The sequence below is a fragment of the Protopterus annectens genome, chromosome 6.part0, assembly GCF_019279795.1.
Source record: "Protopterus annectens isolate FY-2018-M chromosome 6.part0, PAN1.0, whole genome shotgun sequence".
NCBI classification, from domain to species: Eukaryota; Metazoa; Chordata; order Ceratodontiformes; family Protopteridae; genus Protopterus; species Protopterus annectens.
The window spans coordinates 969,110,857-969,128,208 of record NC_056737.1 but is presented as its reverse complement, the minus strand read 5'-3'; the positions used below and the strand labels follow the sequence as shown (position 1 = coordinate 969,128,208).

Sequence of the window (17,352 nt, the reverse complement as noted above, 5' to 3'; positions counted from 1 at the left end):
TCAAATGATTTTTATCTGTTTCCCACGTACAGGGCAGTGGCTTTGGTGTGTGGAAAGTGCATAAAACTTTGGAAGCTGGCCAGCTGGTCCAGTCCTTGGCAGGATGTCCCATGTAGCTTAGGCTACTGCAGCATTAATCTATTTAAACATCTGCTGTTATGGTAAGTGTACTTGTACTGCCATATTTTCTGTCACCCTCAGCAGATGCAGCATGACTGTGTGGGTGGGTAACTATAAATGCATTCCTGGTTTTACCCCAGAAACCCTCAGGGTAAATTGTAATAGATGGAGTTGTAGTATCTAAGCTATAAATGATCTTCCAAACAGTCGGCTAGTAGCAACCTGTAACCCTGTGGTAGTCATTTGAGATGTAGAGGTCAAAACCACATGAATATTGCATAGTTTATGAGACTAGATGAGGTTGATAAGTTTTGTGAGCATACTGTTAAAGTTGAGATGTTAAGAAATTTTGAAGCAAAGAGGGTTTATAGGTTATAAAAAGGCAGCTATAGTTTTTGTTAAATAGAAGTTAGTCTAGTTTAAACTTAATAGAGGAGCAGGAAACAAGTTCTTCAAGCACTGCTATAACAACGTGATGAATCAGAAGCAAAGCCAAGGAAAACTAAGAAACATAAGGTGCATATCAGTGGATTAATTTAGATTTAGACATATCTATCTTTTTTTGCTCATTTCTCTTGTCTTGTAGGTCTGAAGACCTGCTTAAACAGGAATACAGATGTGAGTAGCCAGGGGGATAGATTTGTTTTGGTAGCATTAGAATATGAGTTAATTAAAAAAAAGATTAATACATGTCAGTGTAAGCAATTGTACATCATCAGTAGGCTTTTGAATCTTCTCAGATGTGAAAAGGGTGAGGCCATCAGTTTATTATTCTATAGTGGATGTTTTATTTCCAAACGATGTGTACCTTTGTAAGTATATTCATTTATACATTTGCTTATTGTTTGGTACTTGATAGTGGTCAGTAAAACTGTTGCTGCAAAAAAAAAAAAAAAAAAAAATACCTTCATGGCTCCAGTTCCTGGATTGCTACACTATTTTTTTAATATGGAGCACCATTACTCCCCCACAGTAGTACACCTTGCTGTCATTTAGATTTTTCACCAAAATTCCAAGAACATGTTATTAGGATCTCTGAAAGTGAGAGTCCCTATCAAGGAGCGTGTTCCTCCATTTGATGTGTACTTTGTGTTTAAAAAAAACTTAGCTTTCCTCCTTGTAAACCAGCTGCAACCACAAAGATGACATTTCTCTCTTGGAAAACAGTGTTCCTTGTGACCCTTATTTTAACAAGAAGAGTTTCAGAATTTGCAAGCTCTGTTTCAGTCCACCATATCTTTTTATGTAAGGCTAGTATCATTATGAATAAATTTATCATTTATGCCTAAGGTAGCAAAACCTAAGACAAATTTAAATTGGCCTGTTAACCTGCTTCTATTTGTTTCAAATTACTCTAATATGGATGAATATCTGCTGCATTATATGGATGTCCACAGGTAACACAGATTTTATGTGGACACTAGCAAATCTTTGAGGAAAAACTTACAGTAGACTCCCTCTTATCCAGTTTCGCTGAGACCAGACCTTAGGCTGGATAAATGAATGGCTGCTTAATCAGAACAAGCATACGAAATAGCATCTGTAGGTTATAAATCAGCTAGAATAACAGGATTTGTGTTAGTATGCATTTTTCTAATGAATATGAAGTCTAAAACTCAAATGCCTGTCTTTAAGTTATTCCAGTGGAGGTGGAAGCGTTGTTTTTCTCTGTTGTCTTTTTCTAGGGCTACAGCAGAAATTTGATGGCTGATTAAAGAGGAGGTCGGTTAAAGAGAGGCCGGATAAGACGGAGTTAACTCTATAGTTGTTTTGCATACTTGTCTAACATGAAATTATGTTCTGTGGTTTCAAAAATTACGTTACTGGGTGGTTGAATTGTGTTTGAAAAAATGCAGTAAATATTTGTCTGTAGCCAAGAACTTATTTGACCAGGGCTTCTGTAGAGTCTTTAGGGATCATAGTTTCAGTGTACTTCATACATGAATGTATTTGTTCCACTGGTATATATTGATTATGTGCAGATAACTGACAGAGTGAGTCGTATCTGATTTTCATCTAATCTATTTTGTACCAGAAATTACAGATTGTATTTTCCTTCCCTTTTAAATATAATGTGGGGTTCAGGAAAAACATGGAAGGAACAGTGAGCTTGTCTGAGACTTTGTAATGACAAGAGTCCACCGACGATGAAGGGCAGCAGCAGATATGAGTTTGCACACATTAAGCAATTGACAAAACATTATAAAGCTGTCAGGTATTCAAAGGACAGAGCAACAGTCAAACTTGCTAAATCAACATCCAGCAGAAAACAAACTGTAGCCAAAAAAACGTAGCTCATCCTCTTGCTTCTAGAATCAGGGACAAAAGCAAAAATAATTAGGAGCAAAGATCAAGGATACTTGTTAATTATTTCCATGAGTCATTGAATTATCATGCGTTTTCTGAAGTAAACAAGCCTGTAACTGTATTGTTTATGCTGCTTGGAAGTCCACCAAATTCCCAGTCCCCACCTCCCCCCATCACCAGTTTTATGTTGGACAGAGCAAGCTTTTAAACTAAAATAGAGGCATTCCTGAAAAAAATTGGGGACAGTTGAGACGTGTACTCAAAAATGCCAGTTTTTGCCACCCCAAACACATTTAAGAAATGGAAGTATCATTTTCAGTTGCTGCTGTCTTACAGTCCTACAAACTAGCATGCCTAGATGGGTAATACTCTTAGTTCTATATAGAAAATACAGGCTTCAGTGGAATGCAGAGAGTATGCATGGTTGCATTTGTGCACAGACACCGATATCTTCTGCAGGGCATGAGATTGCAAAGGGTATAGCTACATTTTCTGTAGCACTCTGTGAAAACGAAAAGGCACATGAAAATATATTTGCTGGCCACTCGCCACTCTCTAAATACACGCATTACATTTAATTTAAAGCAAATCAAACAACAAAAAGAAAATAATATAAGTCATTGACTGTCCTCTTAATACTGCCTTATAAGTACTTGCCTCACTGCGATCCTTAAATTACAATCAGAAGCAAAATTGGGATCAGGAAGTCCAACCAATTTAGAAAAAGAAACTAAACCAGTGATGGTTCTTGTTCCTTAAACTGGGTCCTCTGATTGCCTGGAGAGGGTTAAGAAATTAATTTTTTTCTTCTTCACAATCTTCCTTTCAACAGGTGTACAGCAGCAGGTCTAGTGTAATTCTGGAATTGAGATGTACATGGTTTGCATTTCCAAGCCACCACGTCTTTTCTCTTGTACAAATACCCCTCCACCTGAAAGCACAAGAAAAGGAAGAGAAATCACCAGCTAATCTACACCAAGAAGCAGCTGGCAACAGAGATGACTCACCACCACCACTAACCAGTGCTGATTCTGTTCCATTCATTGAAAGTCTCATGTCACAGGGGTAGGCACAACCCCACCTCTATAAGATTTACTTGTACTGCAGCTGTAGGTAGCTTGGTGACTGTCAACCCCCATCCCCCTTATAATTTTACTGCCATTGCATTATTGCATTTAGAAAAAAGAAGGGGTCATTGATTACCCAAAGGTGTGAGTTATATTTGCAAACGTGAGCATTGCATTACACTGTAAATATGAGTGCCATGCTGCTCTGCAACAATAAGTTACAGTTGTCGTAACAAAACTCTTGCAGCAGTTTTTTGCAACACTCCATTTGCATAATGTAGTTTGTCAGGCAAGCTGCAGTTAGTTTTAAGCTAGCACAGAGAATTGTTTTAACACCTTTTATTATTTATTTATTTGCATGAGCGAATATTTTTTTTGTCACAGGTCCCCAGCTGGATCTAATGATTTACACCCTCTTCTTAGGGTAATTAAACCATCAGACTATTTATTTTCTGCAGGAAAGACTGAATCAATTACTGCGTGGTGAGAATTTCTTCTCCTGGCAACTGAATTTGCCGCAGTGTGTCCATTAGTGGTATTTATTGGACATGCTTAATCCTGGGACTTCATTTAAATTACTACTCCTTGTGCCAAATTTCTGTGTGTCAGGACCCCCTCACATTGTGAATAGGAATGAAATGCTTATGTCTTTCTTTTTTTATACTGTGTTTTTGGTCCAAGACCCCACGGAAGTCCTGTGTTAAGTCCTACAGTCTTTGTTTGCCTGCTATAGTATGACTTTGAGCAAGTCATTCAACCAGATGTTGATCCTGGTTCACCCCTTGAAAGAAAACTGTGTCCAGTTGGCTTACCCATTTAGCAAATTAATTTTGTTAAATTTTTGGTTTTAATTTCCTGCTTTTCCCCTAATGTTTGACTTCTGTTTTATACTTTCTTGACCAGCTGAGACACCATTTCCAACTCTGAAGTCTCAAAATACTGTTTGGAAATTATAAATTTTAACTTTGTCATGGGATAGTTCTTTAAATTAATCCTGTATCCATACTAGGACTGGAATTGGAAGTCCGTCTTGTTATATTTGAGAGAAATCTTTATATTCCATGCTTTTTATGAACAGAATTTACTGTGTTCTGTTACGAACAATTCTGTTGTCTAAGCCTATTTGCTTATGGGGTATGATGGTCTTTAATGGACCAGTGCATGCAAACTGCTAAGCCCTTGTCAAAGAAGTAGTCTTGAAACTATGCAGCAAGTCCCTCACTTTAATTCCTGATCATGTATTTCTGAGCCACCATTAACATAATCCAGAAAAAAAAAACGTGTTATTTTTGTATGCGCTTAAGTGTTGCATTGCAGCTGTGGTAATATTGACCAATGTGTTCTGTAATATTTCAGTATAACTGTTACGTTTTTCAAGGAGGCATTTAATACATTTGATGTGCAAATAGGAAATGAGTGTCCCACAACACACACACACACACACACACACACACACACACACACACACACACACACACACACACACACACACACACACACACACACACACACACAGTGGAGAGCTTAAAAACTTCTTTGCAAGGGTTTCAAGGGTAAAAACATATCTCCATAATGAGAGTATGTTACTGAACATAGTGACTGCATGATATATTTAATAGTGGTGCTGTTTTTAATATCTGCCCTTGAATAGCTGTACATGTCATTAGGTTTTTCTGTGATTTAATGTGCATCTTTGTTTAGCTTACAGATGTTGGTAAGGTATTTGATTCTGCCATCTCAAATAAATGTTTAATTTTCATCAATTCCTTAATGTAGTAAGGTATTTTTGATGGGAGAGAACTGAGACTGTAGCCAAAGTGAAACTTAATGAAATGTCTGATCTGATTAATATGAAGCCAAAGATGATAGTTTAATTCAAACTGTTTAAAAGCTGTTTCATTGGAGTTGATGGTTGTATGATCAAAAGCTTCTGCTCAAAATTTTTTTTTTTTTTATTTAGAGTTTGTTAACTGGGTAAGTGGACTAATTCAAGGAAATTTTTTCAGCAACAATCTAGGTCAAGTAGGCAACAGCACAAGACAAATACAATAATTTCATAGGTTGGTACTAGGATATCAGCCCTAGGGCCTATACAAGCCTAGCCATCAAATGATCAAAGTAAAACTTTTACACACTTAGAAGTAACAATAACTGTAGCATGTATATTTAATATAAAGGAAACAAAACAACAATCGCATATAAATATAATGCAATGGACATTAATCAATAGTTCAGAATTATTATTTTTTTCCCTGTGGCAAGTATACAGAAAGGTTATGATTTTGAAGTAGAAAAAAATGAGAAATAAGGGGGAAATATATAAGTAATCTCTTCATTTACCTCAGCCCCTCCTCATTAAATGGTTTTCTTTGTCTTCCCATCAAGTAATAACAAGCAATTTAAGACGGGACTCACTGAAGAATGGATACAACAGAAAATGACAGGTGTTTAAGAGAAAACGACATCCCAGGCTGTCTTCTAAACAGGCCAAAACATGAACCAGCATCACCATTAAGTACCCTTTTCAATCATAGCCTAACCACGGGCTTTGTTCCTGTGGAATGGAGAACAGCAACAGTTATTCCCATCCATAAAGGTAGCCAAGCAACAGACCCGAGGAATTTACAGACCCATAAGCCTGATCAGCCTTATCTGTAAGGCCATGGAATGTATCGCTATAAACCTCATAAATAAAGACATCATTGACTTCTAAACCCTGGATCCTACCCAATTCGGCTTTGACAACGGCAGATCCTGCCTGTTAAATCTGGTGTACTTCTTTAAAAATGTGACCAGGGCCGTTGACTAGGGCATATCTGTGCACAGCATACCTCGACTTAGCAAAGGCTTTCGACACACTCCCACATTCAGGCATTACCGTTAAACTTAGCATACAGAATGTAAACCCCTTCATTGTAAGATGGGTTGCCAACTGGCTGACAAACCAGACACATGCTATCGAAGTGGGTAACTCCACATCAACCAGCAGACCTGTTACCAGTGGGGTGCCACAGAGGTCTGTGCTGGGCCCCCTACTGTTTGGTATATACTTCTCAGAAGTTCATGTCAAATCTAAGGGGTTGTTGCTGACCAAATTTGCAGACAGCTGCAAACTAGGTGCAATCACTGAATTCCTCAAATGATGTTAGTATAGACTAGGAGGGTTTCGCGCAGACCATCAACTGCTGTATTAGTCACATCCTCAAACTGAATGCAAAAAAATGCATCATCATTCCCTTCAGCACAAACAATGTCCCTTTACACTATCAAATCAACAACAGCACCCTAAGTACCCACAAAGTGGTAAGGGACCTCAGATCACAAGTTGACTGCAACCTTAACTTTGACCACCATGTGTAGTAAGGAAGACTTTCTGTGTAGCTCACTTGATTAATGAAGGCATCGCCTCAAGAGCAAAAGAGGTTATAACCCATCTATACTCTGCACTAATCCAGCCCATAATTGAGTATAATGCCCAGTTTAGCATGTACTGTACAAAGCACCTGCAGAAACTGGAGAAACCTCAAAGGTTTCTAACAAAGAAGATCAAGGGGCTGTAGTATGTGCCTTACACAGACCGACTAAAGTCCCTGTCACTATACTCCGTGTCATGTAGACTTCTTAGGGGAGACTTATGCCTGGCCTACAGAGCAGTCCAAGACCCAAACCTAATGAACTTGCTGAATATCAGCAAATCAAATGGGACTATGGCTACCCATTCCAGGGACCTAAATATGGCCTGCAGCTTATATAGGACATGCTGTAGGGACAGATTTTTCTCCGACTGCCATGTCTTTGGAACAGGCTATCAATTCATGTGAAACAGAACACCTTTATGACACTGTTCAAGAGGAACCTGGACGAGTGGATGGGGTACCGTAAATTCTTACTGGGGATAGCAAACACAAACCTCCTGGACATGGGCAGTCATCACTAATTGCAGTCTTAGGTATTGACTAGCATCTTCATGGTATTACATTGGGATGAAACTGCTAGGGTTAAAATGACCTCAGGGTCGATAGCCTAGTAATCTCCTATGATCCTGTGAGAAGTAAAAATAAAAATTAGCTTTTGCTAAGAACATGTAATATTAACATTAAGAGGGAAGTATTTGAAGTTTACAAATGAGAAACTGAGCGAAAGGATGAAGTACCCTATCTGTATCTGAAGGTTGCACTGGACTGATATTTAGTGTTGAAGGAGGGTGAAGGTTCCGTGTGCAATGTTCAGAAGTAATGCATAGCCTTATGTATCTATTTCATGAAGCACATTAGAGTAGATGCTGTGCAAATATGTGTGAAGATCTTAGCAGCCCAGGTATCCAACTGAGGCAGGTCTTAATGTGAGTGCCTGACTTACAGAGGCATAGAAAATTCAAGGAACTTCTTATTTCATTTTTATAATGTATTTCTGAAAATTCATTTGAGAAGTTATGAGCTAAGTACAGGAAACTAAGATCTATGAGCATTATAATTCCAAGCAACCATTGTTTTAAACAAAGTATCAGATGTCTCCATCCATCTGTGAGATTTTTGATTTACTGTTTACTGGGCTGTAGAAAGCCATCGTCTTTTGACAAATAAAGAGTCATGATTCATCTGTTCTCAAATATTTTATGGTTTGTGCCTGCTGTTTTACAAGTTTCAGCTGACTCCTAGAGTGGCCCCATACACAGTCACAGCGATTTAAGGGTAAAGGAAATAGGTTGCCAGGTCTTTCTTCCATATTACACATGCACTTGCTCACACCTGTGGGCAGGTTAGAGTCCCTGATGCGCCTTATACAGGTCTTTAGACTGTGGGAAGAATCCAGATCACCCGGAGAAAATCTGTGGAAACCCAGAGAGGACGTATAGACTGCACAGAAGGCACCCCAGCCGAGAACGAAACTGGAGCACATCTTGCTCTGAGGCAGCAACGCTACCTGTTACACTACCATGCTGCTGAAGCATTATAAAGAAGTTTGTGTATTTTAACTTCTGTATTACACATAACTGTACTCATTTTGTATGGTTGTCCTGTTTGGTTCTTGGCTTATATTTACCTGTATGAATTTCCACAAGGTGCTGAAGTTTCCTCACATTCATCAAAGGCATGCCAAATTACTCATAGTTGTGAGTATGTACTGTTGCACTTATGTGCATGTTTCTTGCAATGACTGGCACCCATTTCAGACTGAATGCCCTTCTGGTCTATTTAAGCCTTGCTAATTTCCCTTAGTGAGAATCAAATCCTGTACCCTCCTGTCTGTGAGGTAAACACCTTAATCATTATGCCAGTGTACAATTATTAGGATTAGTTTCTCAACCTTGTGTGCATTGAGTGTTGGGATACTTTATGGCTCTGATGAAGCCTTGAATTGGATTAAGTGGGCAGTCCTAGAATGAATTAATGTACTGAAAATAGAGACTAGTTCATTCAACCTGGAGCAGTCTTGTTGAAAAACTATTACAGAGGTATTGCTTCCCTTGAGCTAGTATATTTCAATAAGGACCGCCCCACTCAAGAAAAAAAAAAAAAGGAATGTACCATTTTTATCTGGAGCAAAGTCAACTAAACAGGATTTTGACAAGCTGGTTCCAAATAAAATTGCCAAATTTGAAAGATAAAATTAATACATATGGTTTTGGTGGCTCAGAGGTCCTGCTTCATTTTTTTTACCAAAGAAAAATACTGTGTGGCTGTGAAATATGGCTTGCTTTTCCCACCTTTGTATTAAACATTTACTTACTGTGAAAGGTCATACCTTGTAACAATTAGAATCGAAACTTTTTTTATGAATAGCTCTTCAGTATTGTTTTTGTAGATATTTGAGTTTTTTTTCATTATCTTCTGGTCAGGTTTGTCAGTTGTCTTTGAGGGAACAAGAGAAGATTATTTTCCGGACCTGATGACATGGGCCAAAGAAAATGGTGCTTCTTCAGAAGGGTTTGAAATCGCATACTTTCCACTGGAAGGGTATGGTTTGAAGGCAGCAAGAGATATTAAGGTCTGTTCATCCAGCTTAACTAACATAATTTTTCTTGAAAATGTTAAGCACTGTTGGATTATGTCTATGTTAGGTCATTTCTGCAGCTTTTGTGGTAATAGTGTTAGATCTCACATTTAGGACCCACTTTGGTAGTTTCTGTGGTTGGTTTCATACTCTTCAGCAAGCAAAATCTGGCATTTGTTTTGGAAGATCCTATGTTTTGGTGCACACCTGATGTTGGCATACGCCATGATATCACATGGTGACTTCTACCAAGCCTTTAACCCCATCAATACTTTTCTGTTTTTTGCATGGTTAAAGTCTTGGTCTTGAATCATTAGCAAAAAGCTCTCATGTTCATTGCCTAGATAAAGATATATACTAAGTGATGTTCTTCTTGTTTCACTGTTGCAGTCATTACACTTGGGTTATCCTGCTGGCAGGCTATCCTCAGTCAGCCTGAATTCCAAAGTCTAGGTCCGGCGTCGGTTGCTGTTGCCTCTTCCCTGACCTCAGTGTGCCAGGGGTATAAAAGATGCAGCCGACGCCATTTTCTTCAGTCTTTCTTGCCGCGTGGTGCCCGAAGCAGAAGCAGTTCGCAAGTGCTGGTCGGCCGACTCCTGAGATTTTCGTGTTCGAATTTCAGATCTGAAGTCTTCTTCAAAAGCTAAGTACCCCGTTGGGGAAACTTTTTTCTTGCTCCAGACCGATGTCAGAAAAAGTTAATAATTGTATTTCTTGTGGGAAGCAAATACCTCATAAGGACTTTCATTCTTACTGTATTCCTTGCCTAGGCCCTGACCACGACATTGCTGGTTGTCGGTTTTGTGCTAGATTTAACCAACGCACTATTAAGCGTTGGTACGATTTTGCATTACACTATTTTGGCAGAAGATTTAATTATACAATGTCATTGGATAGCCATCTGACTACCGGAATTCACAAGAAACGCAAAGAAAAAGAAAAGGATAAGCATCCGTGGTCCAAAACCGACAACGAGGCTTCTTCTAAGCCAGTTGTCGGTTCTCAATGAGGCGCATTCACAGCCCCTGATGCCCGCTACTTTAGACCCGCAGGCTGCTACCGACTCCCACGTGGAGTCGACTAGGCCGCTGGAAGCTCAAGGTATTGGACCTTCAGAGACTATTCCCTCAGATGGGTCCGGAGCCGCTGAGCAGGCATCGGCTTCTGAGGGTGTTTTCAAAAATACTCAATTATACATTAAAATGACTTCAGCTTCAAAGGCAAAGACTAAAGCACCTTTAAAGACAAAGAAACAAGTACAACAGCCTCATGGACAGGCCTCTATGCCCAAAAAACAGATGCTCAAAATGGCCGAAGACCTAATTACTTTGATCAGGGGTTCCCATCCCCCACCTGATAAAAGGCCTAGGCAAGAGACAGAATATGAATCTTCAGATCAGGTTTCCATTTCATCTGACTCCTCTTCTGATCAGGAATACTCTCTTGTTCCCTATGAGGATTCTGATGCTGAATAATCTATCCCTTCAGCTTCTCCTCCTGAGGATTACTCTTTTGGGGGAACCTTGCATACCATGAGGGAGCATTTTCACTGGGAGAGCCAAGATTTTTCAGAATCTAAGAAAAGGCTCAGAGACTTCCTTTTACTACCACAACATAGGCCCCTAGCTATTCCATCTGTGTTAGACATTGTAGATGATGTATTTTCAGAGTCCAGTCTGACTCCTGACTCCTTACCTCCAGCTCCTGTTAAGCCGGACAGGTACTACAGGGTTCCTGACTCTCATAAATTCCTTTTCAAAAACCCTGCTGCTGACCCAGAAACAATCTCTCAGGGTCCCAAAGGGGTCAAGGCTTCCGCTGCAAAAAACCTTACCCCCTCAGACAGGGATTCTAGGGCTTTGGACAGATGGGGAAAAAAGATTTACACTTCTGCTACCTTGGCTATAAGAGCTTTAAATTGTCAGTTTCATATGCTCAAATATCAGCAATATATTATGCCTCTGCTTAAACAGAAAATGTTGATAAATTCTGAATGTGCAGAAAACAAAGAAATGCAGGATTTATTGCATGCAGCTGAACAAGTTGGTAAACATACTTTACAATGTGGTTTTGATTCTTTGGAGGCCTCCTGCAGGGCCGCTGTTACGGGTTCTGTAATCAGGAGGTATGTTTGGTTAAAGGAACAAAATCTGCCTGATCATGTCAAAGCAAAATTATTAGATGCTCCATTACAGCAATGATACCTTGTTTGGTGTTAAAGCAGAAGAGGTGTTAAAGAAAATGGAGGACAAAGCTAAATCTATGCAAACGGTTAAGGATTTCTACAGCCACCTAGATTTAGCAGACACTGGCCTACAAAGAATTGGTCCTTTCCAGTGTCAGACAGACCACAAAGGGGCAGATACAGACACCCAAGAGGCAGATCACAGCCCCAAGGTACGTACAGGTCTAAACAATGGGGTGTTTCTACCTCCAAAAGTGGAGAAGACAAATTACAGCCATACAGGAAACAGTCCCATTGACTTCCCCCTGCTGGCACCAAGCACTTATTTTCTGGCAGCCCCTTTAGGGGGAAAACTAGCACTTTTTTCTCAAAATAGGCACATAATAACCCAGGACAAATGGGTCCTAGACATGGTATCACAATGGTACATGTTTCACTTCCATTCTCTGCCAAGGACAAACAGTTGGCCAGACCTGCCAAAACATCAATGGGCAGAGGCACAAAAGCAAGTCTCATCCCTCATGGACATGAGGGCCATTCAACAAGTACCAGAGCAAGAGCAGGGGCAAGGATTTTATTCAAGACTTTTCTTGGTCCCAAGAAAGGACAAGACCCTGGAGACCAATACTGGACCTATCTATTCTAAACACATTTCTGGATATAGCAGAATTCAAAATGTTGACTCTACAGCAGCTTCTGCCCATGCTGGGCAAGAAGGCTTGGCTTGTGACTTTAGACCTAAAAGAGGCATACCTGCATGTCCCAATCAGACAAACATGCAGAAGATACCTCATATTCAAAGCTGGCTTAATGCACTACCAATTCTCTGCACTGCCCTTTGACTTATCTACTGCGCCCGGGGTCTTCACAAAGTGCCTCGCACCAGTAATTGCATTCTGCAGATAAAGAGGAATACAAATATATCCTTACTTGGACGACTGCCTCATTCACACAGAGAACAAGGACATTCTACTACAGCATCTGGCGTTTGTAAAGAGATTTCTAACAGGCCTAGGGTACACAGTCAATGAAAAGAAATCAAAACTAGTACCCTCTCAAGAGATAATATTCCTGGGTGCAAGCTTAAATACAACTGCCCAGATGGCTTATCTCACGCCAGACAAACAAAGACAACTGACTACCTATTTCAACCTGTTGGCAACAAAGGCCCAGTTATCTGCAAGAAAAATTCTGCAGGCTTTGGGCTTCATGGCATCCTGCCTTCTACTAATTCCATATGCGAGACTGCATATGAGGAAACTTCAATGGTACCTAAAAAGTGTTTGGACTCAACATTGCCACAGTCTGGAAACAATAATTACCCTCATTCCCTGCCTGCAACAGGAGTTTCGACGGTGGGCGAAGGCTTGTCACTAGAACAAGGGACAGCCATTCACTTTACCCCCAGCCAAACAAACATTAACAACGGATGCATCAGATTATGCCTGGGGGGCCCACATGGCAGGAAGGTGTATTCAAGGCACATGGTCCGCAAACCAAATGCATCTACATATCAATCAAAAACAGATGCTAGCTGTTCAGAATGCCCTGACAGCCTTCAAGGACCTACTTCATCTGGGACAACTACTGATAAAGACAGACAACACCACGGTGATGTGGTATATAAACAAGCAGGGAGGCACTCATTCCTACCCCCTTTGCAGACTAGCCATGACTTTGTGGGACACAGCATTGACTTACCAAGTACATCTGCAGGCACAATTCCTGCCAGGAAAGATAAATACTCTGGCAGACGAACTAAGCAGAAATCTCATGGATCCCCACGAGTGGAAATTGGATCCGCAAGTCTTCAGCATGATAACAAGGAAATGGGGATGCCCAGACATAGATCTATTTGCCTCTCCTCACAACTACCAACTAAAAAGATTCTGCACAAGGACTTATCACAGACAGGCATGGAAAGTGGATGCCCTATCTTTCAGCTCTCTCTTTCTCCTCCCCAAGGTACTCCTAAAAGTCAGACAAGAGAAGCCAAAAATGATACTGATTGCCCCAGACTGGCCCCGCCAGTACTGGTATCCAATCCTAAGGAACTTGTCTCAATGCCCAGCTTGGACCTTGTCTCAAATACCTCATCTACTATCCCAACAAGACAATCAGATCCTGCACAGCCAGCTAAAGACCTTAAACCTGGTAGCATGGCGGATAATGTAGTCATACAAAACGAGCCCCTCACTAAAGCTGTGATGGATGTCATTTTGGAGGCCAGAAGGCCTAGTACCAGAAAATCTTACGCTGGAAAATGGAAGAGATTCTGTGCTTGGAACCAGGCACAAGGAATGGACACAGCTGTACCAAATATTCCTCAGACTTTACAATACTTAACTGAGATGCTGGACAAAGGCCTATCCTTTTCATCAATTAAAATTCATGCCTCTGCTATTTCGGCTCATTTACAATACAGAGCTACCAATCTTTTCCCATCCTTTGTTAAGGCAGTACCTTAGAGGAGCCAAAAACTTAAGGCCTCCAAGGAGATCACCAATACCTGCATGGGACCTCAGTTATGTCTTGGAAAAACTCACCCTGCCTCCTTTTGAGCCAGCCACTACAGCTGATATAAAGTTTTTATCTTGGAAAACAGCTCTACTCCTAGCAATAACTTCTGCAAGGTGAGTCTCAGAGCTATATGCACTCATGGCTGTGGAATCTTTTATCATTTTTCATCCAGACAGGATTTCTCTGAGGACAAGCCCGACATTCATGCCTAAGGTAGTCTACAGTGTGGCCCTTAACCAAGCTATTCATCTGCCTACTTTCTATCCAAACCCACAGAATAAGGGGGAGAGAATTCTGCATTCTTGGACATACACAGACAACTACGCTTCTACTTGAACAGAACCAAAGCTTTCAGAAAGACGGAGCGACTACTAGTGGCATATGCTGCAGGATCACAAGGAAAGGCTATCTCAAAGCAGACTGTTTCTAAGTGGATAGGCCACTGCATTCATTTCTGCTATTCACAACATGGCAAGCCAGTGCCTAAGGGCATTAGGCCACATTCAACTAGAGCAGCAGCCACTTCAGTAGCCTTCCTCAGGGGAGTACCAACCAAAGACATTTTAGAGGCTGCTACCTGGAGTTCAGTGCACACCTTTACAAAGCACTGTCATTTACCACTCTACTCTAAATCCAGGGCAGGCTTTGCCACTGCAGTTCTGCAGGGCCTCATAGCCGCTCCTAATGCAATATTAGCTCCAGCCTCCCAACCATAGCTTTGGGATTCAACCCAAGTGTAATGACTGCAACAGTGAAACATGAAGAACATAGTACAGTTGTGTACACTTACCATAAATGTAGATGTCGAGTGTATTCACTGTTGCAGTCCAGGTTACCCACCCACCATCCCCCATCTCTTTGCTGGAACTTATCTGCACTTCTGTAATCTATACAACCTATGTGGTGTATTTGCTTGTAGATGAAGGTATAATATGTTTTGGTGCATGCATGTTTTATTGGCATATTTTTTAGCCTACCCTTTTGGGGGCACCTGACATCTAGGGCAAGAAAAACTGAAGAAAATGGCGTCGGCTGCATCTTTTATACCCCTGACGCTCTGACGTCAGGGAAGAGGCGACAGCAACCGACGCTGGACCTAGACTTTGGAATTCAGGCCGACTGAGGGTAGCCTGCCAGCAGGATAACCCAAGTGTAATGACTGCAGCAGTGAATACACTCGAACATCTACATTTATGGTAAGTGTACACAACTGTACTTTCTTACTGTTGTCAGAACACTAACTAAGACTTGGCCAAGTGCTGCCTTTACAGACCTGAAGGAGAACACCAAGTGAAATACTGCTGTAAGTTCCACTGGCTCAAACTAAGCAAGAAAGAAGGGTAGTGGAGGTTGAAAACTCATCTAAGGATAAGTGAAAGAGTTCTGTTCTCTACCACGGTCCTCGTCTGTAGTACCATCACAAGGACCATGGCCCAAAGAGCAGGCATGAGCTCAGCCCTTTGAGGGGTGTGTCTGTTGGTAAAATGTCCTTCTGCAGTCCACAGGTACTGAGATTATCTTTGACAGCTGAGGACTTGAACCCCCACCATTTCTCCACATCAGCTGATCGTATCAGGTACCAAGGTCTGCTAGCCAGACCTAAGGCAAAAGTGCTTCAGATAAGAGAGAAAACAGTATCACTGAGGTAATAAAATGTTTTATTTAACCAAAAACTGAAGGAGCAGGTGTTAAGAAATTTTCAAGTAGAGCATATATAAAATCTTACTGGAGAAAAAGAAGAAAGTTTCAGGGGAAAAAAGTAAAGTTGGACCAGGAACAGAAGACAGGCATGGAGTTATCTTGGGAATGATGGGAAGTGGTGTAATTAGCAACAAGATCAGGGATGTTCAGAACTTTATATGGGACTGTTTACAGAGGTATTTCTATATCCCAAGCTGACTGCAAAGGATGTTCTCACAAGGTAGTGATAATAATTGGAGATGCATGGAAAAAGGAAGAGGAAACGGAGCATATCCTTTGGACATGGTCAGAATTAAACATTTTCAAAATGTCACTACAGGAGATATTAACTATGGTATTTAATACACTCTGCAGACCCTGGTAATTATAGTCCGAAGATTCTCACCAGCCTTGTATGCAAAGTCATGGAATATGTCATAGCTGAACTCATTCATGTGAACATAGCAACTTAAGTGATTTAGACCCCGATCTTTTTTGGGTTTTTTTTTTTGCAAAGGGAAAGTCCTGTTTTCTGAACCTAGTAAGTTTCTTTGAAAAGGTGATAGCGGCTGTGGACAGTGGTAGTTTAGCGCACAATGCTTACCCTGACTTGACCAATGATTTTGACACTATCCTCAGTACTGGTATTATTGAGAAAGTAGACAAATTTAATGTAAGCCCTATACCAGTGATGGCGAACCTTTTGGGCTTGGCGTGCCAAAAATGTGGAAAATGCCTAACGTGACTCTGCTGGTGTTGCCCCCCCCCCTCCCCCAAATTAATTAAATAAATAAAACCACATAGCACTCAATACATCAGGGATAAATCTCAACAGAATCAGGGGCAAATCTAGAAGTAAGAGACATGGACAGTTTTTAAACTACTAGTACTATCAATATGAGACACTGACAGAAAAAAATGTGAATTAATATACACTTTCTGAAGTAAAATACGTTTATAAATCTAACTGTTGTCATTATTAAGTGTAAAAAAATCACCAGTTTTAGGAGGGATTAAGGACAGTTGAAAGGAATGTAAAACAGCACACACTTAAAAATGCAGACTACTTGCCCTTTGCAGAAGTGCAACCATGAAGAGAAAACAATGTCAGCACTGCCCTTTGCAGACTGTATCGAGACAGTATACCAAAAATAGTCTTTGAGGTTAATAACTTCCTTACCTCTGCAGCAGTGTTGTTTTACTGGCTCCTGGCACAGAATAATTCAGTGCACTTCACACAAGCAGTGAATGCAAAAGCAGTTTATTTGTTAACTCTGGTGTTGGTGAACACTGGTGTGTTGCCCAAAACATCGTGGTGTGTCATAGGTTTGCTATCACTGTCCTTTTATTGAATTGCAGATTGACTATCCAGAAGTTGTTGGCATCTTCTTTGAACATAACAGTTGCTGTGCTTTGAGGAAACTTTTTTTGAAGTATGAAAAAAGTGTTAAGCATGATTTTTTTGGGCACTTCTTACCG

General features: G+C 40.6%; 1 protein-coding gene across 3 annotated transcripts in view; it reads left to right on the top strand.

The window, feature by feature from the left end:
- Positions 1–17,352, top strand: part of SETD3 (SET domain containing 3, actin histidine methyltransferase) — an 829,217-nt gene that overhangs the window by 246,824 nt on the left and 565,041 nt on the right. For all 3 annotated transcript variants that reach the window (XM_044074604.1, XM_044074603.1, XM_044074605.1), the window contains one exon: positions 9,334–9,482. In XM_044074604.1, the coding sequence (XP_043930539.1) occupies positions 9,334–9,482 (149 nt within the window). The remainder of the gene's footprint in view (positions 1–9,333; positions 9,483–17,352) is intronic.